This window comes from Lepidochelys kempii, chromosome 3 (genome assembly GCF_965140265.1).
Source record: "Lepidochelys kempii isolate rLepKem1 chromosome 3, rLepKem1.hap2, whole genome shotgun sequence".
Taxonomy (NCBI): Eukaryota; Metazoa; Chordata; order Testudines; family Cheloniidae; genus Lepidochelys; species Lepidochelys kempii.
Window position 1 is genome coordinate 208217735 of NC_133258.1, and position 21838 is coordinate 208239572.

General features: G+C 57.6%; 2 protein-coding genes across 3 annotated transcripts; both read right to left on the reverse strand.

Moving 5' to 3' along the window:
• Positions 1 to 352: 352 nt before the first annotated feature.
• Positions 353 to 5997, reverse strand: GNMT (glycine N-methyltransferase). The gene is made up of 6 exons (XM_073339886.1): positions 5744 to 5997; positions 3780 to 3907; positions 2800 to 2913; positions 1904 to 2046; positions 1175 to 1296; positions 353 to 875 (listed from the first exon to the last, which is right to left on the reverse strand). The coding sequence occupies exons 1-6, from the start codon at positions 5947 to 5949 to the stop codon at positions 704 to 706; spliced, it is 885 nt and encodes a 294-aa protein (XP_073195987.1). The 5' UTR covers positions 5950 to 5997; the 3' UTR covers positions 353 to 703.
• A 1219-nt stretch (positions 5998 to 7216) lies between these two features.
• CNPY3 (canopy FGF signaling regulator 3) lies at positions 7217 to 20051 on the reverse strand. 2 transcript variants are annotated; one of them, XM_073339887.1, is made up of 6 exons: positions 19811 to 20051; positions 16613 to 16736; positions 13708 to 13804; positions 11833 to 11955; positions 11438 to 11555; positions 7217 to 11239 (listed from the first exon to the last, which is right to left on the reverse strand). In XM_073339887.1, exons 1-6 carry the CDS (start codon positions 19935 to 19937, stop codon positions 11004 to 11006), a joined length of 825 nt encoding a protein of 274 aa, XP_073195988.1. In that variant the 5' UTR covers positions 19938 to 20051; the 3' UTR covers positions 7217 to 11003. The 2 variants fall into 2 exon arrangements, with proteins under 2 accessions (XP_073195988.1, XP_073195989.1); XM_073339888.1 differs by having other exon boundaries at positions 13708 to 13820; positions 19811 to 19895.
• Between the last annotated feature and the right edge of the window lie 1787 nt (positions 20052 to 21838).

The window sequence follows — 21838 nt, forward strand, 5'->3', positions numbered from 1 at the left end:
CGCGCTCAGCAACCCTTGCTCGGGCCCCTCCGGGCTGGAGCCTTGGCAGCTTAGTCCAGCTGGGGAGTTCGACAGCTGCTGACACTGCAGCCAGGCCACTGGCTGGGGATGTTCTCCAGCTGCCGCCGCTACGAGTACCCGAGCCAGTGGGCCTGGGCCTTACCCGCAGCAACCAGCGTGAGCCGGCCCTGTCACTCATCCGTACAAAGGGCACAAAGGCACTGCCCCCCCTCGTGGGTGCAGAGAGATCCCCATGACCGGCACCAGCAGAGTCCTGCTCACACCAACTCCAGCCTCCTCGGAGCGTTGCATCCCCAGCCCAGGCGCAGAACAGACACGCAGGACCACGTGCACTGGTAACTCTCCATGAGCGTTGTTTCACTTTCCCCGCAACAGCCTTCTGGAGAGCCCTCGACAGCCCTGAGATCTGGACAAACGCCCCCCACCCCGGTGCAGCCTGGCAAATGCGAGAAGCAGAGAGGGACAAGCAGCAGCCATACAGGCCAGTCTAGCCAGCCACATAGCCTTACGGAGGCCTCACAGGCAAAGCCTGGGGCCTTCCCCTGAAGCGGCCGGATGGTGGAGCGTCCCATCAGCCGCCCAAGCAGAGCTGTTCAGACAGGAAGATGGAGAAGCGTTCCACGTCCTCGTCCGTTGCCACAGGGCCGGGGGCGCAGTCCAGCCAGCAACGCCAGGCGGTGCCTCAGCCAGTCTTCTTCACCACGTGGATGAAGTAGCAGGGGGTGTAGGCCTGGCCGGGCTGGTAGGGCTGGAAGTCACCCAGGACACTGTGCTGACACTGCCCATGGAAGGCGTTCTTCAGCAGCTCCGTGAAGGCCTCCAGGCAGTGAGGGTAGTAGGAGAGACGGAATTTGCTGGAACACAGGAGAGAGACCACAGTGAGGGGCTGGGGCAGGCGCCTGGGGTGGGGGGGCCTCTGGCCTGTGCCAACGTGACCCTGCCAGGAGCCTGCCGTGAGTGGGGGAGTCGGGCTGGCAGGGATGCAGCCAAGCCGCCCAGGGCTTGTGCTTCTCTTCAGCCTGCAGGAGTCCCCAGCTGGGCAAAGCAGGACAGGCCCCTGTGGCGTGCGCCCTGTGTCCAGACACCTCGTGTGCATGTGGATTGGGGCCCACCCCTGCTCTCACCACCAGTGACTGTGCCGGCCAGCACATACCTCAGTTCCGTGGCTTCCTCTGGCTCCTGGGCTGGGACCTGCAGGGTGTAGTCCAGGGTCACCATATGGGCTTTGTTGTTCACTAGCAGCACGGATGTGGTGATGTCCTTCGTCAGGTCACTCTGGAAGGGGCACAAGGCCAAGAGCTTCCTGTTACCTCCTCCCCTCCCATGAGTCAGCCCCCAGGCACAATGGGGGGAGTTGCCCCAGGTCTGCTGGGGTGGCATTTGCCTCCCCCTGCCTGCTCGTTCTGGGATGGAGCCTGCCCAATGCTCCAATCCCAACCCCCAACACAGCCTGCTCTCCTGGTGTGGTCTGCACAGCACCCAGTGATGCCTCTGGCCACGGCTACCCCCGAGGGCACATAGGGGGCTGCTACACTCTCCTTCCTCTGCTCCGTCCTCACCTGTGACTCCAGTCGGTTCAGGCTCCCCCATTACCTCCCTAAGCCCTGTCCATCATTAGCCAGAGCTGCCCCCTCCTATCAGGCCAGCTGAGGATTCATGCCACCAGGGCATCAGAGCCCATGGCATGGCTGGGGGACTGCCAGAGCCAGGTCGTGTGGCCAGGGAGGACGTGTGGGGTGGCGGGAGGATTCTATCTCTCCATCACTGAGTGTCAGTCAGCTCTCTCCCTATCCCGCAATGGGACAAGACAAACAGAGCAGCTCCCTCCCCTCCCCCCCCCAGTGACCTCCCCCTCCACCAGGGAGGCCTGAAGGGCAGTGACCTTGTAGTAGATGTTCTTGCCAGGGGGGGCGCAGCCCGTGGCCAGGATGTAGTCATAGTTGCGATGGTCGATGACCATGAGGCCGCCTGGTCGCACCATGCTCGCAATGTTCTTAAGGGCCAGTTTATGGTCACTCTGGTCACCTAGGCAAAGGGGTGGGATTCAGCTACCCCCGTCTGCAACACACCAGAGCCCATCCCCCACCCCAGCTGCCCACGGCATCTCGCTCTGTCCTACAGTGGCGCTGACAGAGAGCAGAGGACATGTAGGGGGCTCTGGGGCCCTGCGGGCCTCAGCTAAGCAATGCTTTACTGGCCACAGCCAGCTAGTCTGCCTCCCCAAGAGCCCCATTTCCTGGCTGGAGATAAGCAGGCCCTAGCATGGCCCACACTGGCCATCCAGGAACGCCCTAGCATTAGAGGGCCCCTGGAGCAGGTACAGCCAGAGGACCAGCCCAGTGCCCTCAGGGCAGGGAGAGGGGCTAGGGTAGGACAGGGCGGCTGGTGTGCACTGCACAGACAGCTCATACAGAGCCGCTGCAGCACAGTGTAAGTTAGAGCAGCCCCAGAATCCAGGACGCTCCTAGGTGGAGCCGAGCAACCTTCTCTTCTCTCCCTCATTCCTGCACCACACAGGGAGTTGGGACCTTGGTTGTATTCTGGACACGGACTGAGCATGGGCTGGGAGTTCGAATCCTGCTGCCATCCCAGCGTGGGCTGGAGCAAGTCTCAGCAACCCCCTGCAGCAGTAAATGGGACGGTGGGCCTGTCTCGCCTGGCAGCTGCCGAGGGCTGGTGCTTTGGAGATGAGAACCCTGCGTGCGCACCTGCCCCCGGCCCTCAGGGCTCTGGCTGCAGGGCTGGTCCCCGGAAGCAGACCCCGTTCACCAGGCTCACCTTTGAAATCGGGCAGATGCGCAAAGGAGTTTCCCAGGCAGATGACAGCATCAAACCCATCTCCAGGCTTCTGCAGGTCCTTGTCCAGGGTGAGCCAGTTGGCCTCCTCAATGACTGCACCACACGAGAGCTGGTTACACACACACACACGCGTGCCTTGCCTTCCCTGGGCTAGGGGGCCTTCCCTCCTGCACACAGATCCCCACTCCTCCTGCCTCAGCACCCATTTCCACTGCATCCCAGAAAGCACTGCCGACCCCCAGCACGCACCACACAGAGTGGTGCTAACTGACCAGCTCGGCTCAGAGAGGCACTGCCATGGCCAAAGACAACAGCCGCAACACTCAGACACTCACTACCCTGGGGAGGCGGGACGGGGCATCATTCCCATTTCAAAGCCAGGCCCAGGGAAGCTAGCGCTGCACCATGCGAGGCGGGCGAACGGGGTGTGATATCCAAGTGTCTTCCTTAATGACTTCCAGGGAAGAGGGGCACAGAGCACGTTGTTACACTTGCTGATGACCCTATGCCAGGGAAACGTTCCAGTAGGTCTCTGAGAGACAGGGTACCATGAGGGGGGTCTGCCTTGGACATGCAGCTGACAGCACCTGGGGACTGGACGTTGATCCCCTGGGGCAGGGGAAGCCTGGCAGAGCCGGCAGTAGGCGTTTCAATGCCGGGATGAGCAGCAGCAGGAGTCCCGTGGATTCTGAGCTCCCCCTACAGAGGCATCATCACCCTCAGTGCCAGCAGGAAGCTGTTCTCCTGTTCAGCCCCAACCGCGCTCATTGCCAGCCAGAGACAAAGCAGGAAGGGTTCAGAGCCTGAGCGGCTCATTGCCAAGGGGAAATCAAAGGCGTACATGTTGCATCGGGCTAAAAGACAGGACCTGGGGCCTCCCCCCGCCAAGGCAATCCAGGGGCAGGCACACTGCTCCATGGCATGTGGCCAAGTGTGCGCCCCCGGGGCACTGTGCCTACCCCAATTGTCAAAGGCCTCTTCCTTCCGCCGGTTCCACCGCTCCTTCAGGGCGTACTTGAGCATCTTGTCACTGGCATCAACGCTGGTCACGCTGAACCCGTCCTCCACCAGCATGATGGAGTCCACCCTGCCGAGGGCAGGAAGAGTGTGACACACACCCGCAGGGCACATGAGCGGGGTGCCTGGGTGCGCGCCAGAGCTGGGGGCATCACACAGATGGCGTGAGACGGGGTATCCCATAAGGCTCCATGGGTGTAGAGGTTCCCCTCAGGCCCTGGGGGGTTGAAGAGGGGTCTCACATGCACCGGGGGGGGGGGTCCCCTCGATCTCAGGGGTTCATACACACATGGGGTGGGGCTGTACAGGGGGGGTCACACACACAAGGCAGGGGTTTCCACTCACACACAGGATGGAGGCTGTATGGGGGGGGTCTCACACACACACATGGGGCAGTAGGGGTTCCTGCATGTGTGTGGGGAGGGGTTTTCCCACACATACCACAGGGATGTATGGGGGGGGCGCACACAGGGATGGGGCTGTATGGGGAATCTCACACACACAGGGTAGGGGGAGTTCCTACAAACACACAATGGAGGGAAGGGTGGGGGTGGGAGGGTCACACCTACAGGGTAGGGGAGGGTTCACACACACAGGTAGGGGGGTCACACACATGGTGGGGCTATACAGCAATTTCACACACACATGTTGCGGGTTCCCCCTCTGTACGGGGCTCTCTCACAGAGTGGGATGGGCGGCTCCCACACACAGGGGCGGGGGGGTTAAGGATCTCACTCACAGGGGTGTCTCAGACACAGGGGGCTGTATGGGGATTGCACAGACTGGGGGGGGGGTCTCAGACACAGGGGGATCCGACAGACTGGGGGCTCTTCGGGGATGTGACACACACACAAACACACAGTGGGGCTGTACGGGGATTTCACAGACGGGGGGGTCTCAGACACGGGGGGGCTGTATGTGGTGTGACACACACACAGTGGGGGCTGTACAGGGGGTGTGACACACACGGGGGGGCCGTACGGGGTGTCTCTCACACATGGGGGGGGGCTGTACAGGGTGTCACACACATGGGGGGGCCTGTACAGGGTGTCTCTCACACGGGGGGGGGCTGAACGGGGTGTCACACATGGGGGGGGCCTGCACAGGGTGTCTCTCACATGGGGGGGGCTGAACGGGGTGTCTCTCACACACGGGGGGGCCTGCACAGGGTGTCTCTCACACACGGGGGGGGACTGTACGGGGTGTCACACACAGGGGGGCTGTACAGGGTGTCTCTCACACACGGTGGGGGCCTGTACGGGGTGTCACACATGGGGGGGCTGTACGGGGTGTCACACACACGGGGGGGCCTGCACAGGGTGTCTCTCACACACGGGGGGGCCGTACGGGGTGTCACACACACAGGGGGGGCTGTACCACACACGGGGGGGCCTGCACAGGGTGTCTCTCACACACGGGGGGGGGCAGCACAGGGTGTCTCTCACACGGGGGGGGCCGCACAGGGTGTCTCTCACACACAGGGGGGGCCGTACGGGGTGTCACACACACAGGGGGGGCTGTACCACACATGGGGGGCTGTACGGGGTGTCACACACACGGTGGGGGCCTGCACAGGGTGTCTCTCACACACGGGGGGGACTGTACGGGGTGTCACACACACGGTGGGGCCGTACGGGGTGTCACACACACGGTGGGGCCGTACGGGGTGTCACACACACAGGGGGGGCTGTACCACACACGGGGGGGCCTGCACAGGGTGTCTCTCACACACGGGGGACACGGGGGGGGGCGTACGGGGTGTCACACACGGGGGGGGCCGCACAGGGTGTCTCTCACACGGGGGGTGTCTCTCTCTCTCTCACACACCCCCCCCTAGAGCGGGTGGGCGTTCCGGGCTCCCCGGCCCCCCGCTCCCCGGCCCCGGCCCCGCTCCCCGGCCGCTCACCCGGTGCCGCAGGCCACGTCGAGCACGGCGCGGCAGCGGTGGCGGCGGAGCAGCGCCAGGAGCCAGCTGCGGTACTCGGCCGTGCGGCCCCGCGTGTCCCCGATGTAGAGCTGCCAGACGCGGGCCGCCCGCCCGTCCGCGTACTGGTCCGGCAGCCCCTCGGCCGCCACCCCCAGCGAGCGCGTCCGGTAGATGCTGTCCACCATGCCGCCGCCTGCCCGCGCTCTGCCGGGCCCCGCCGGCTCCCGCCCCGGGCCCCGGGGCCGCCCCGCCCCCGGCTCCCGCCCCCGGGCCGCCCCGTCCCCGCCCCCGGGCCCCGCCCCGGAGACCCCTGGCAGGGCGCGGGCTGGGGGGGGTATGAAGCCAGCAGCCTGCTCACGGCTCTCCGAGCACCGGGATTCCCTCCTCGGCTGGCTGGGCTCGTCTCCGTAGCGAAGGAGCCATGAAGGACCCAGAAAAGGGCAAGTTCTCACTCCCAGGACGGGGGCTGGAAATTTCCCGGGCCTGGGTTGTCACAGGCAGCTGAGCCAAGCTGGGACTGGTGGCAGCTACCCGACGCTGCACGGGCAAGCGTGAGCCCCCGGGCCCCTCGCTGCCCAGTTCCTCCAGCTGTGTCCAGCTCAGTCCAGGCCCTCGCTGTCAGGGGCAGGGAGGGAGTGAAGACAAGTTAATTAACACTCTGCTAGGGAACGCAGGGGCATGATTTAGACCTGACAACAGCCAAGGGACCGGGAACAAGTGGAGGGGAATACAGGGTGTGTGTGTGCTATACAGGGTGTCACACACACGGGGGGAGGAACTTTGTGTCCCTATTTCAGACTTTTCTCCCAAAATACCATTTCCCCTGGGAAGAGATTTCCATTTCTTGGCCCACTGTAGCAAGGTGTGAAGTACACAGGGGTTACTCCCCTGAGATATAGATCATCAGGAGGAGGGCTGGTCAATTTTGCTTTTCCCTTTTAATTTGCCATTCTTTGTGTTTACAGCTTTCAGCCAACTCAGACTCACACTTCAGAGAGTCCCACTTCTGGAAACTTCTGTTTGCACATTATCTCCCAGTTGTCCAATTCACATTAGCGTTCTTCATTATGTTGTATGAGGGGAAGATTTAGCAAGTATCTCACACTGACCCTACAATCAATTCGCTAGATCAGTGTCAATTCGTACACCCCACAGGAAACTACGAGTCAGATTCCTATACACAATGCTACTGTCCACAGATCTAGAAAGAAGGGGTTTGACTCCAGAAACACAGAGGATTCTGGCATCTGACCACTGCACCTCTTCATCCCCATAATTCAGAGTAGGTGCCCCTTTCTGACCTGAAGTTCAGACCTTTGTTCTCTTGGCATCACAACTGTAGCTGCCTAATGTTTGAGATAAACATGGATTAAGGTTAAATTCCAGCTGGGAGGAGAGAGAAAGAGAAGGTGGGATGGGTTAATATACTTAGGAAACAGGACAAACAAACCGTTAACAGACTTGGAGTTTATTTAAAAAATAACTGCAAATAGCACACAAGAGTGAATTCAGGGTGAAACTATGTGACCATTAACCAGATTCACATAGGATCACAGGCCACTGTCTACACAAGACCATTGGCTATTGAGCCAACAGGGCCCTAGACATTTAAGATACAACTGCTCATCTAAAACCTAGCCCTCTGGGGAGGCAGGGAAGAAAAATGAGAGGTTAATAAGAGCACCATAGGGAAGGGCTATCAGCTACTGCTCTGTCCCCACTGGCTGGGTTCTGTAATCCAGCCCAGCCCGGAGAGGACTAGGATGGTACCATCACCCTCTTTGGCTCAGCACCTCACTGTTCTCAACTGCAAATAGGGCCTGACTGTCCTGTGTCGGGTAGGACATAAAAAAGCTTCTGCACCTTCCCTGCCCTGTGCATGCACCAGCTCACTGCCATGCCCACATATGGAAACCCTGCAGCCTCTCTGAGCTATCTCAATGCTGCCACCGTGTAACAGACGGATTTGGGTCTCTGTCAAAGGCAGGTTCCCTCTGTTCAGCACAGGGGTTTGTATTCCTTGGGGTTTGCTCTGAAGTCAGCTAGATGCTATCTCTGCATCGTTCCTGGGGCAGACCCAGTCTACTGCAGTGCTCTTGATAAGGAGTCTTAATATTCCTGTTCATTTGAGAAACTCCCATGCTCCTATTCCAGACCTCTGCATGCAATCTCTGGACATCTCAATGGTTGCAGTCACTCTGGCTTGGACCTGGGCTTTGTCTCCCCCTCAGTCATTGGGTCATTGAGCTGCACCTGGCAAGGGCCTGCCCTATTGCGCCACACTCATTGGCACAAACCCATACAGAAAGGCTTCAGCTGCAATTACGTAAACAACTATGTGGACTCAGGAACAACAGCAGCAGAGCAGAACTGGTCGATCACCCCTGCTAAGCAGCAGGCAGGGAAGAACACTAGACTTCTGCTGTATCTTGGCCAAAGCAGCAAACACTCCTTCCAGTGCAAAGCACTAGGGGAATCAAACACAATGTGCAAACAAACACCAGGAGCCTCACCTTGGGCTCAGCAACCTCACCTGGAACTGGGCTCAAGGCCAGACAAGTACCTAGAACACAGGGGTGAAAGGCTTGGGTCAGAAACAAAGCAATAAGCCAGTATCTGTGGAAGAGCTGGAGTCTCTTGTTAGGATGTTCCAGCAGCAGCTTTACTGGAGGGTTGTATCTACTGAAGGCCCACAGAGCATTTTCTTCTGATCTCTCTGCTTCTCACTGCGTGGGTGCTGCACTTCACTGTCTTACATTGCCACGGAGTGGGAGAAGAGCTGGGAAATGTAGAGGCAAGGGTTGCTTTGCCGCATCTCACTGCTGTGTACATGCCGGGGTCTGTATGGCATACCCAGCCCCTCTCGCTGTGCTGGAGGAATGGTGCTGGTGATCTGGGAGGTGCTCCTGTCTCCAAGGAGCTGTTTACACTCAGGACAGATTCCACAGGGGTTAGGAGCCCTCATGTTGATAGCCCGCTGGTGTTTTTAACACTGTCACATAATGCCCTGTCTAAGCCTGCTCAGAAAGTCTAATCAAGGCCACTGGCCGCCTTGGGCCCATCTCCAGGAGGGCTCTAGCCTCTGCTAGCACTCCCAGAGCTGAAGTCGGTGCTGGAAGCGTCTAGTGTAGGCCTGGTAGGGGCAGCATTAACAGGCGTAGCAGCTGTCCCAGTAGGTGAAAGGCAGAGGTTCTGCCATTGCAGAGCTCATTACTACCTGTAAAGGAGGACTGTATGGGGAAGAGAGAAGGACAAAGGTGATCAGAGGATAACCTTCCAGAAGAGCAAGGGCTGGAGGCCATGAGGCTCTTAGCTGCTTCAGGCCAGTTTCGCTAACTGGAATGCCAAAAATGCCAAGTCCCTTGCTTGCAGTAACAAAGATTCCAACGTATAGTTGCGGCAACTCCAGCAGTTACAATAGAACAAAACTGAAAGGACAAAAACTTGTCACGCCAGATAGTCTCATTCATTCCTCTCCGTCACCCATGCCCAGTCATACCGACCCACCCCCCTCCCACTGAAGTCACTCTATTGCATTACTCCACAGCAGGAAGTGGTGTAAAACTGCCTTGCTTAAAAATAATTCTAAGCTTCCTTCCAATTGTGCCTCTTGTGCTGCGTCTAAATGGCAGGGCCAACCCCCTACATTCAGAACCCAGGGTCTAGCCCCCAACAGCCCCACAAGAATTTATTTATTTTTTTTTTAAACCACACATTTGGGGTTCTCTCTGACTTCTGAGCCTTTTAGGTAACACTCTGGTGACACTTTCAAGCTGTCCCCTGTAGCCAAGAGGGCTAGAAACAGCTTCATTCTAAAGCTGAGATTCTCACATAATCCCATGACGCCACGAGCGGAGGTTGTAAAAAAAATACAAAACACAAAACACACACACACACAAATACCAGGAGACCTGTGATAAAGTGGCAAGAGTTGGAATTGCTGGTGCCTGGAGTATGGTGACCTGCCTGGGGAACCAACAGTTGCTCACTAGCCTGAAAAGCAACGTAAGACCGATGAGTCTCTCACTACCTAGGAATATTCCATGACACATGACGGAGCCGGTGAGACGAAAGAGCACTCAGGAACATACCTAATTCTAGCAGAGCAGCCACCTCAGTGCACTGACATCTGACTCACTGAGCTGCAGTGCCGAGATCACAGGTCAGCCCGGCTGGACTGGACCAGACCTAACCCCACTCCCAGGCTGGGGTCCCCACATGCTTTGATGAGTGTTAGAGCTGATGGGAGGCTCTTGGGCACGTGCAAGAGGAACGAAGACTGCATTCAGAGTTATCCGGGTGTCACTGCAGGCCGTAGTGGGTCTTGCTCCCGCACCCCACAGGGAGAGTGTTAATATCTACTGGCACTTTAAGAGAAACCACCAACAGGTAGCAAAGAACTGCATAAAATACAAGTGATCCTCTCCTTGCAAAGCAAGGAGCTGCTGTCCACAGTGCAGCAGGGAGAGTGAAAGCTAGTACAGAGAGCACACGCTAGACCAAATGAAACAGGACATTAGCAGAGGGGGGAAGGGTCCTCTCTGCAGCAACAGCAGGAGCCACAGGCTTCCAGGAAGCTGGAGTGGCTGCTCCTGAGTGGAATGGTATTACAGGAGAGGAGTGGACAGCACGCTTGCAGAGCAGGAGGATAACTCATTGTGGGACCCCAGCACGCTCAGTGGGAAACCCACCAGGCTGGCCACGCAGAAGCCACTCTCCTTCCAAGCCACTGCCAAGTTCCCTGCCCCAAGGGCAGCTGTAGGCAAAAGCCAGAGGCTCCTCTGTGAGCAAACCAGCCTCCTTTCTCCCACTTCCATACCACGCTGGGCAAGAGGCAGCAGGTCTCTCCCGCTGAAGGCAGGATCTGTATTGTCTAGGGAGCACTAAGGGGAGTTTAACAAGCTCCATGTACTCAGGAGGCATCTCCTGTCCAGCCCAGCTGCCCTGCGTGTGCAGGGGTCTCTGCCAGCTGCTGTGATCCACGTGGTACCACTGCTCATGGTAATGCTGACTAGCTACGGCGTGACTGGCTGAGATCTCCACCCAGCAGGAACAGGCTGCTGCCCTTGGAGCAATAAGTTGGAAGAGTTCTCATTTATTTCCCTTCAGTAAATAAGGGGTCACCATCTTGTGAGGCAACTGGCTGTTGCAATGCCCAGAGCGCATCCAATATCCCACCTGTCCAGAGCGTCCGCTGTCCCTACCATGGGCTGCAAATTGGCATGCAGAGTCCGAGAGACTATAGCTCATCAGCTGGGCTGTGCGCAAGGGGAGCCTTTGGCTGGATATCCCCCTCCTCCTCAGGGCTCCTTTGAACATTTGGGGCCAGGTGGCTTTTTGCTTCCTCGACCTTCTCCTTGTTTTTCTTTTTCTTCTCTGCTGCCTTCTTGTTCTTGCCACCCTTTTTCTTTGTCTTATTCTCCCCTGTGGTTGCTACATCTCCCTTCTTGCTGGCCCACTGCTCTGCCAGGCAGCCTGCAGGTATGACATCATGGAGAAAAGGGAGCAGTGAGGCGGTCAGGTTTCCTCTCCCCACCCCACGCCCCCTTCCTGCTCACACAGAGACGGCATTTCAATGCTCCTCTGCTGCACCCATCACTCTGGCACTGGAGCACGTGTGCTGCCTCAGCAAATACAAGGGGGCATTGGCCTCCAAGCAGAGGTCAAACTCACTTGTGTCTTTCCCTTTCAGCACATGGTTCGCACAGAGAAACTGAGCCAGGTCCTCCTTCTGGTGATGCCTGTACCAGTCCTCGATCACGTCTTCGAATTCCTCCACCAGCACATCACACTAGTGCAGAGAGAAAGCACAGTCCAGCACCAGGAGACCTTCCCTACTAACCCCACTCCCAGGGCCCCTTCCAACATGAGGAGCAAGCGCAGCTCCAGGACGAGCTTGCCAAAGAGGGGCAGCTCATACTCTGCAGTGAACTCTTGGAGTACGATACCCACACCCAGCCTGAGCCAGTCTTCCCAGATCTCCCCCACTCTGCATCCCAGGCCTCCCAGCCATTACTGCCCTCCACGCTAGTGCCCCCAGCGACATTGTGCTACCGCACGGGCAGTACCTGCTTCTTGAGGTCAGCCACTTCAGCAGAGGTCTCGTTCCACAGCTCATAGGGGATGTCCATCACCACTTTCACCCCCTTGTGCACCAGGTTGTGCAGGGTTTCAAACGTCTCCGACATTCCCTAAGGAGACACAGTAATGTGAGTGATCCCACCTTCGGGAAGAGGCAGAATCCCAGTTCCACACGCACGACGCTTGTACTCAGGGAGAGAGGGGAACTCTCATACAGCTCCCCTACATGGGAGCCAGCTCAGAGCCCTGCAGAAGAGGGGGTGCAGCACCAGGAGTCATGGCACCAGGGCAGCATGAAGGGAGAAGCCTCAGGGGCAAGTGGCTGAGCAGCCTGCTCACTTCTCAGGAGGGTGTGAAAGCCTGGCCTTATCTGCTGCCCCCCGCACATCCCTCTCTATGGCATCCAGCAGCTCCAGCTGGACTGGGACCCCAACACGCTTGTTGCTTGACAGACAGTCCCGGCCATGAAGAACATGCCACCAAAGATGACCAGCCTGAGGAGGAGGTGGGCAGGGGGAAGGCTATGATACTTGTTCAAAGTTTGTGCTTCCATGACTGAATGAACATGGACTTTCCTCATCTGCCCCCGAGGCGCCAAACACGGTGGCGGATTCCTTGTCAGCGTCCTGGTGCGAGTGGTTCTAGATGCAGGACTTGAAGGAGGAGAGGACAGTGGCTGTCTGGTTCAGTTTGGGGAGGGCATTCTATGCATGAGGAGCAGACAAGCCAGAGGAAGAGGCCACATCCCTGGCGAAGTGGAGGTGGGAGGGCCTAAAGGGTCAAGCAGCTTGCTCTTGATGTGGAGTCAGGGGAGGGACTCATAGAAGGGTGACAGTGTGAGTGATGGCCAGGGAAGATGGTCCAAGCAGCCCTGTTTCAAATGGCTGGTGCAATGTGGGTAGCAAGGAGGATGCAGTCCATGGCAGCCCATGATGAGGCTTGGCTGTCCGAATAGGCAGAAAAGGCTGGATTCCAGCAGCGTTCCAGAGGAAGCAGTAGCAGGACTCAGATGTGAGCGGAGAGGGAGAGGGGAACGCTAAAGGGACAGGCCTGACTGTAAACGCCTAAAGTCACAGTGGGGATTGACTCTAGGGCATAGCAGTACCACAGTCCTTTGGAAAGGGAAGCCTTGCTTTCCCATTGCTAAAGCCCCAGCTCATTCTCTGGACTGATATAGTCTCTACAGAACCCTGCCTCTTCCATCACAGGCATGATCCCTGGGCCCAGCCCTGAGACTGCACAAAGTGTCTTTGTGAAAGGCAAACTCAACCAAACCCAAAGGGTTCTCTGGGACGCTCTGCCCCCTTGTGCACAGACCTTCCAAGAGTCATGGTTTCACAGCTTTCCCTGCCACACTGATAGCAGATCACACTGTTTCCCTTGAAACCGTGGCAGGTGCAAAGCCACAACGCAAACACACAAGGGGCAGTCAAGAGGATGGGACTATCCTTAGCTTTAACATTACTGGAGCAGCACGTTTACCTGGGCAGTTAGCGATCTCGACCTACACTTTTAAAATGGAATTGTTAATCTGTACCTGATCCCAAACCAGAGGCGGAAGAAGCCACTCAGTACATACCCATTACACTAGGAGGCTTCCTGAGCACCTCCCCACTCCACCCATGAGAACAGGTCTGCTACACCTCCCCACCAGGATTCTGGGTTGCATGCAACCCACCAGCAAGGCCATGGAGAGAAGGTTACACTAACAAGTTGAGGGAGGGAGAGAGGCTACTTCTATACCTGGGAAGTCTGTTTTGCAGATGCAGACCAAGGACGCAAACATGGATGCTCTTGGCAAGGCAAGGCCTAGGGGCATCTGACTAAAGCTCCAGTGAAAGGGAACAAGCAACAGTACAAACCTTTGCAAACCTGTTACTGCCAGTTCTCTCTTTGTGCAGGTTATAGTCCAACAGCCTCTTGCAGATGGTCTCTGTCACCTCGATCAATCGGATATCCCTGCCCAGAGGAGAAGCTGGTGAAACGGGGAAGGATTTAGTACTGCTCCCTGAGAAAGGCTACAGTCCATTAACAGGGCTAGAAAAATTCTAGTTCGAGGACTAAGCCCACTGGCTAGAGATGGGAACAAGATGAAGGGGCTGGGGCAATGGCTAGTCTCTGCAGCTGCTGGGATTTCCACCAGCTTGCTGACCCTGGGCCAGCTTAGAGGCCCCACCTTTCAGAAGGTATCAGCCTCTTGAGGATAGGTGTCTAATCAACTGGAACTCCACTGCCTGCCTCCCTCCAAGTGCCAGAAGGGAAAAGATGCCGCCTCTTACCTCCACAGCCCCTGGCTACTGTAAAGGGGTGGGGGCTCCACCCCTGAGCTCCCCCTACCTCCACCTGGCTATTGAAAGAGGGATGGGCTCCTCCATCACGGCTTCCTGGCAACTGCAAGGGGTCTACACTACTTCACTCCTCTCCCCGAGACTCCTGGCTACTGCAAGGGAGGTGCGGGGAGAAGGTGTGTCTGCTGCATAACCCCCATCACAGCCTTCACTTTCTGGTCCATATCCCATGTTGCTAGCGCCAGCCTCTACTCCTGCCCAGAGCTTTGCCAAGCAGCAGCAGAACGGAACTAACATTAGAAGGGGCATTTTTGCCATCAAAGGTCTGAATAGTAGCTGTGAAACCACCAGTGTCTCATCCAGTGCACGGGAAAGCTCTGAGCAACAGGCTGGAGCTGCCTGCTGTAGACTCAAGCAATTCATGTTTGGCAGATCATCTTTGCAATCTTGAGGGCTCAAACTTAACGTACATCCCTAATCTTATACTCTAGGTACCAGACACAAATTAAAGGGCCCCATCAACTTACAATATCTCACTGGTGCCTGAAGTTGTTTACCCACTATTGTTATTTGTAAAACCTGTAACCAGGGCAAATGAAAACTGTTTCCTTTGTGTGCAGCACACACCATGTGTACACAGCAGCCTTACTGTTTCACCATAGCCAGTTTCTTCTCTTTGTGTCTGTATTTCCTCATAATGGCCAGGGAGAAAAACATTTAAAGAGAAGAGTGCAGTTGTAAAACCATCAGAAGTAGGCAAGGGGGATTCAGGGTCTGTCTGTACTGCAGCTGGAAATGTAATGTCAAGCTCGATAGCTCTGATTGAGCTAGCATAGTAAAAATAGAAGTGTAGCCATGATGGCAGCGGCAGGCTAGCTGCCCTGAGTACACACCTAGGGTCTCGGACAGGATCATCTTTGGGGCAGCTGTTTTTAGCACGCTAGCTTGATCAGAGTTAGCTCCAATGCAGACATACTTCAGGGGCAGGTAATGTCCCTGGAGTTCTTAAAGTGACTAGATTGAGCTAACTGTGTCTTGAAAAACAATTACATTCAATTAAAAAATGAATACCTTCCCACACTAATTGAACTGCCTCCTCCAACAGGAATATAAGCTGCCAAGTGATCCTGAAGCAATGACTGCCCACATTGGACAAACCCGGTCCATTTATCAGCATCCCCACCCCCTCCGAGACAGGTGGGTTTTGCAGCATGACTGGAAGTTCACAAAGCCAGGCTGTGGGGAAGCTATTTCCAAAGTCAACAGGCCCTCAGAGAGCATCCTTTGAAGAGCCTCTTCCCCATTTACACTTCAGGGGTTCCATGTCTGCTGATTGTGGCACAACAAGGTCACAGAGGGTGAGACAGGTGGCCCACGTCATTCAGGGCTCTGTAGGTTAGAGTCACTACTTTGAACCACACCCAGAAACATACTGCCAGCCAGTACAGATCCCTGAGCAGCAGCGTAGTGGGTTCCCTGTGCACAACACCTAAGAAGCAGGCAGATATCTTGCTTAAGCCTCAACTCAAACTGTCTCTGTGCACAGCCCCAAGAGGAGCTAACTGCCTTGACAAAAATTGAGATTAACAGCAATGATGACTGGCACCGCCCTACCTCTGACAGAAGAGGGTCCATGAAAGGCTCTCTTTCCTTCTCAACTGTGAGGGCTAGAAAAACTTGAAAACGTGAACTGAATGTAACTGGTGCAGTGAGGTTTGCCCAAGCGGGCAGAGTCTGAAGCAGGTCTAAGGGAGCACACCACTGATCTCACGGTGACATGTTAACTCTGGAGTTGAATGACAATTATTTAAATTCCAATTTAGGCTACTACTTCATCCTTGACCACAATAGCAAAAAAATCCAGCTCATATGGTTATCCTACAATCCCAGGTGCCCAAAGCCACAATTGTCCCCTCCTCAGCTTACAGAAACCCCACTTTTGTATGACAATTTCTACAATGCAGATATCTGAGGCGCACTGACAACTGAGCGTGTTGGGAGAGCACAAGATAAATGGAATTTAGCAGCAGTGACCCAAGCTCATTGGACTGATACATGTATTAAAATTAATTAAAAACCTACTTTCAAAATGTAAATGAAGCTGCCACAGAATTGTCAGAGTGCTGGAGAAAGCTAGAAGCAGAATCTCCGTACAGCTTGCTGCAGGTGACAGAGGTCCCGAGTTAGGACTGGGCAGCAAGGCTACGCTCAAACCACCCCCCGTGACTTCGCTTTGGATCTGCAATTCTTGGTAACTAGTGGAGCGGTACCACTGCATCAAACCCTGCTAGGGACTCAACATCCATCATATCTTGCCAACACGAATAACTCTGGAGAAGGGATAAGCAACCTTTGCCCCCAAGTGTGGTAGGTGGCCAGGTCACCCCCTGCTTGTGAGTGCTCTTTGTGGAGATATTTATTAATCCAGAGGAGCAGCAAAGAGGGCCACTGAGCGGATGTCACTGATTGATTCACTTACGATTGCGTGTACTTGATTCCAGACCCCTTTCCGCCCAAAAAGCCATACTGTGTGTCAATCACCTCCTTTGTCTTCCCGGTTTCCTCAAAGGCAGATTTCAGTTCTACTGCCACATACTTGCACACTGGAGAAGAGAAGCAGGTTAGTGGGTGCACTGAACTGTACTGCCCTCCTAAGGGTCTTGCCTGCTTTAGGTATGAATAGGCCATTTCCAGCAAGCAGGGCTATTTTAAAAGCAGATGCTTGGAGTTAAGTATGACTAACTAAAGGGTCCTCGTGGAGCTTGTTTTCAGGGAACACACGCTATAATTATTTAATAGACAAGACAACACACAAAACCAGACACCCCAGCTACTGTATTTGGGAGAAGGAGTTTTTATTCCAGAGTTTTTTGGTTGAGAAATTAGTGAACTATTGTGCAACTACTAACCAAGAGACACTCAAGTCAGTGGGGGCACCAGAACTGCTGCATCACCCAGAGCAAGCAGTTCACCCATCTCTAGATATTTCACACCACATCCTCCACTGCTTCCCCCATCACCATACATACTTTGGCCTGCTTCTCCCCCACACACTTACCCCCCAGAATCTATTATTCCTATTTGTCCCTCTCCTCAATCACCAGCAGAGGCATGGGATTTTTTCAATAGTTAGGTCTCTCCTTTACTTTCTTGCTTAAATGCCTTGCATGGTAGAACACCCCCCCGCCCCCAAACATCTGACAATGTGAGCCATGACCACTGGAACAAGAAGTAGCAGTTCCCTTTTCTCACTGGGCCTTCTCCCCACCCACCACAGGAAACGTGCCTCTATGAACCACAGTGAGAGAAACTTGGAGAAATCACCAGAAGCCACAACTGTCAGCATGGAAACTGCTGTCCTCCTTTCCTCCAGGGCTGCCTGGGATACCATGGACCCCTTCACCCTATCAGATTGCTTGTCCTGCCTCTACAGCATCTACATGGGTCCATTATCCGTGCTCTGCTACCTCCTATCACTCGCCCTGCCTCCCCCAGCCCCACCCTTAGCCTCCTCCTGAGCACCCCACCCCTCAGCCCCCTGACCTCCCCCAGATCCCTCAGCACCCCCTCCCAGATCCCTCAGTGTCCCCAACTTCTCCCACCCTCCTTCCCTGACCTCCCCCAGATCCCTCAACCTCCTCCACCCCCCAGATGCCCAGACTTCCCCATCCCCACCGTCAGCACCCCAACCTCCCCCAGACCCTTCGGTCCCACTCAACACCCCATCCCTCCGTGCCCCCGACTTCCCCCAGACCCTTCAGTACCCCACTCTCCTCCTCCCCCTCAACCCCCTCCCAGACCCCTCAGTGCCCGTGACTTCCCCCATTCTCAGCCCCCCGACCTCCCCCAGTCCCCCCAGTGCCCCTCAGCCCCCCCACCCTCCTCCCCCTCAGCACCACACCCCTAAGCCCCCTCCCAGATCCCTCCGTGCCCCCGACTTCCCCCACCCTCAGCCCCCTGACCTCCCCCAGACCCCTCAGTACCCCACTCTCCTCCTCACCCCCCTCCCAGACCCCTCAGTGCCCCACTCTCCTCCTCACCCCCTCCCAGACCCCTCAGTGCCCCCGACCTCCCCCAGACCCCCCCCGACTTCCCCCACCCTCAGCCCCCTGACCTCCCCCAGAGCCCTCAGTACCTCACTCTCCTCCTCCCCCTCAACACCCTCCCAGACCCCTCAGTGCCCCCGACCTCCCCCAGACCCCCCGACTTCCCCCACCCTCAGCCCCCTGACCTCCCCAGACCCCCCCGACTTCCCCCACCCTCAGCCCCCTGACCTCCCCAGACCCCCCCGACTTCCCCCACCCTCAGCCCCCTGACCCCCCTCCCAGACCCCTCAGTGCCCCACTCTCCTCCTCACCCCCTCCCAGACCCCTCAGTGCCCCCGACCTCCCCCAGACCCCCCCGACTTCCCCCACCCTCAGCCCCCTGACCTCCCCCAGACCCCTCAGTACCCCACTCTCCTCCTCACCCCCCTCCCAGACCCCTCAGTGCCCCACTCTCCTCCTCACCCCCTCCCAGACCCCTCAGTGCCCCCGACCTCCCCCAGACCCCCCCCGACTTCCCCCACCCTCAGCCCCCTGACCTCCCCCAGAGCCCTCAGTACCTCACTCTCCTCCTCCCCCTCAACACCCTCCCAGACCCCTCAGTGCCCCCGACCTCCCCCAGACCCCCCGACTTCCCCCACCCTCAGCCCCCTGACCTCCCCAGACCCCCCCGACTTCCCCCACCCTCAGCCCCCTGACCCCCTCCCAGACCCCTCAGTGCCCCCGACCTCCCCCAGACCCCCCCGACTTCCCCCACCCTCAGCCCCCCGACCTCCCCCAGACCCCCCCGACTTCCCCCACCCTCAGCCCCCTGACCTCCCCCAGAGCCCTCAGTACCTCACTCTCCTCCTCCCCCTCAACACCCTCCCAGACCCCTCAGTGCCCCCGACCTCCCCCAGACCCCCCGACTTCCCCCACCCTCAGCCCCCTGACCTCCCCAGACCCCCCCGACTTCCCCCACCCTCAGCCCCCTGACCTCCCCAGACCCCCCCGACTTCCCCCACCCTCAGCCCCCTGACCCCCTCCCAGACCCCTCAGTGCCCCACTCTCCTCCTCACCCCCTCCCAGACCCCTCAGTGCCCCCGACCTCCCCCAGACCCCCCCGACTTCCCCCACCCTCAGCCCCCTTACCTCCCCCAGAGTCCTCAGTGCCCCACTCTCCTCCTCAACCCCCTCCCAGACCCCTCAGTGCCCCCGACCTCCCCCAGACCCCCCCGACTTCCCCCACCCTCAGCCCCCCGACCTCCCCCAGACCCCCCGACTTCCCCCACCCTCAGCCCCCTGACCTCCCCCAGACCCCTCAGTGCCCCACTCTCCTCCTCAACCCCCTCCCAGACCCCTCAGTGCCCCCGACCTCCCCCAGACCCCCCCGACTTCCCCCACCCTCAGCCCCCCGACCTCCCCCAGACCCCCCCGACTTCCCCCACCCTCAGCCCCCTGACCTCCCCCAGACCCCCCCGACCTCCCCCAGACCCCTCAGTGCCCCACTCTCCTCCTCAACCCCCTCCCAGACCCCTCAGTGCCCGTGACTTCCCCCACCCTCAGCCCCCTGACCTCCCCCAGACCCCCCGACTTCCCGCACCTCCGCCGTCAGCGCCCCCGACCTCCTTCCACCCCCCCCGCCAGTCTCTCACCCTCGCACTTGCTGGGCAGCCGGACCCACTCGGTGTCGTCGGCGGCGGCCCCAGCGGCCGGGGCCGGGCTCAGCAGCAGCGGGAGCAGCAGCAGCAGCAGGCAGGCGGCGGGGCCCGCCTCGGCCATGGCGGCGGGGCGGGGGGGGGCAGCCGCGCTGGGGGAGCCCCACGAGGGACGCGCGCGCGCTTTGGACAGGCGGCCCCGCCACACTCACTTCCGCGAACGTTCCTTTCTCCCCCCCCCCCGCATAGCGTCACTATAACGACAGCAGCGCGCCCAATCACAGCGCCGAGCGTGTCAAAGTCCGGCCAATGGCCAGGCGAGGAGCGACCAGCCCGGGTTCGGCCAGCCAATGGGGGAGGCAGGAAGCTCCGCTGCCAGCTCAACCAATGAGGAGGCTTCTAACTGCTTCGGCGTCTCTGTCTCCAGGAGCGGCGGGAGTCAGAGCGTCGCGGTCTCCTCAGAGCTGCGGACCGGGGTCCGCGCCGGGGCGGGGCGGGGCGGGGCGGGGCGACTTCCGGGCGGGGGCGGGCTCCGGGCCGGTGAGGGGGGGGCTCCAGGGTGCCCCTCCCCCGCTCTCCCGAAATGGCGTCTCGGGCTGTGTACCCCCAGCTCCAGTCAGGGGGTGGAGGAGGAGGAAACCCCTGTAATGGCGGGCAGCGCGTTTCACTGAGCCCGCTCGGGCAGCTTTAGTCGCCCACGAAGCGGGCTGTAGCCCACGAAAGCTGATGCTCAAATAAAAGTGTTCGTCTCCGAGGTGCCGCGAGGCCTCCTGTTCTGTTTTCTTTACTCTCCTGCCCGCTGAACCGGCAGCCGCCCTGGCACGCAGGTCCTTCCTGCCTGGGTAGCGCCAGGCACGCCGCCTTGGCCGCCTCCTCACCCGCTGGGGCCGCCCTCGGGGGGCCGAGGCCGGGGTGTGAGGCTCCCGGTTCCGAGAGAAAACGTGGCTCGCTGGCCCACGCCTGGGACACCAGCAAAACGGGCAACACACCGGCACCAGCCCCGCGCCACCGCAGTTTCAGCTGATTCCCCCACGGCTGTTGGCTGTGCCCACGCAGGCCAGGCGTGAGGTACAAGTGCAGCCTGGGAAGCAAGAGCAGGGCACAGAAAGGGCGTCAAAAAATGCAAGTTTGATGAAAGCTACGTTGACCTTGGATTTACGTGGACTGGGGCCGCTGGATATCCTCAGCCACAGCGTGTCCTGTGCGGTGCAAACAGCACTCTTAAACCGTCCCTTCTTCGCCAGCATCTAGAGACTAAACACAATCAATTTAAAGACAAACCAGCTCAGTTTTTCAATCGCAAACTGGAAGCGCTAAAAAGCAATAAAATCCTGCCATCGAATTCTTGCGTGGAAAATGTGAATGCACTTCGAGCTTCACACTTCATGAGTTACAGAGTGGCTAAAACTGGAGAACCACACGCTATTACAGAAGATTTCCTTATACCTGCTGTGAAGGCCGTGGGGAAGTGCATGCTCAGTGAAAAAGCAGAAAAAAAAAAAGCTTGATTCCATACCCCTCTCCAATGACACTGTCACACTGCATTGCCGATATGGCTGAAAATGTTCTTTCTCAGCTTGTGAATTGGGTTAGGAACAGTGACTATTATTCTTTGCAATTAGACAAGTCCACGGATTTAGACAGCCTAGCTAATCTTTTGCTTTATGTTCCTTATATGTATGAAAGTACCATACATGAAGACTTTCTCTTTTGTCATTCCCTGCCTATCCAAACAACAGGAGAAGAGATTTTTTCTACTGCTTGATAACTTCATGAGTGAGAATAGAATTGACTGGTCCCACTGTGTAGGGATTTCTACTGATGGGACAAAATCAATTATAGGAAAGCACAGTGGAGTCGTGGTTCACATCAAGGCTGTAGCAACAGAAGCCACATGGGTGCACTGCAGCATCCATAGAGAGGCCCTAGCTTCCCAAAAAATGCCTGAAAACTTAATGTCAGTGTTGTCTGATGCTGTCAAAATGGTTAACTTCATTAAGGGTCAGTGTCTAAATTCAAGAATTT

What these genes read in the sequence shown, in the direction of transcription:
- GNMT (XM_073339886.1), bottom strand. Translation starts at nt 5,949, where the DNA reads ATGGTGGACAGCATCTACCGGACGCGCTCGCTGGGGGTGGCGGCCGAG. An exon ending in GCAAGAACATCTACTACAAG is followed by an intron (nt 1,297 to 1,903) that starts GTCACTGCCCTT and finishes TGCCCCTTCCAG; the next exon opens with AGTGACCTGACGAAGGACAT. An exon ending in GAGGAAGCCACGGAACTGAG is followed by an intron (nt 876 to 1,174) that starts GTATGTGCTGGC and finishes CCTGTGTTCCAG; the next exon opens with CAAATTCCGTCTCTCCTACT.
- CNPY3 (XM_073339887.1), bottom strand. Translation starts at nt 19,937, where the DNA reads ATGGCCGAGGCGGGCCCCGCCGCCTGCCTGCTGCTGCTGCTGCTCCCG. An exon ending in GCTGCCCAGCAAGTGCGAGG is followed by an intron (nt 16,737 to 19,810) that starts GTGAGAGACTGG and finishes TCTCTTCTCCAG; the next exon opens with TGTGCAAGTATGTGGCAGTA. An exon ending in GCTGAAAGGGAAAGACACAA is followed by an intron (nt 11,240 to 11,437) that starts GTGAGTTTGACC and finishes TCATACCTGCAG; the next exon opens with GCTGCCTGGCAGAGCAGTGG.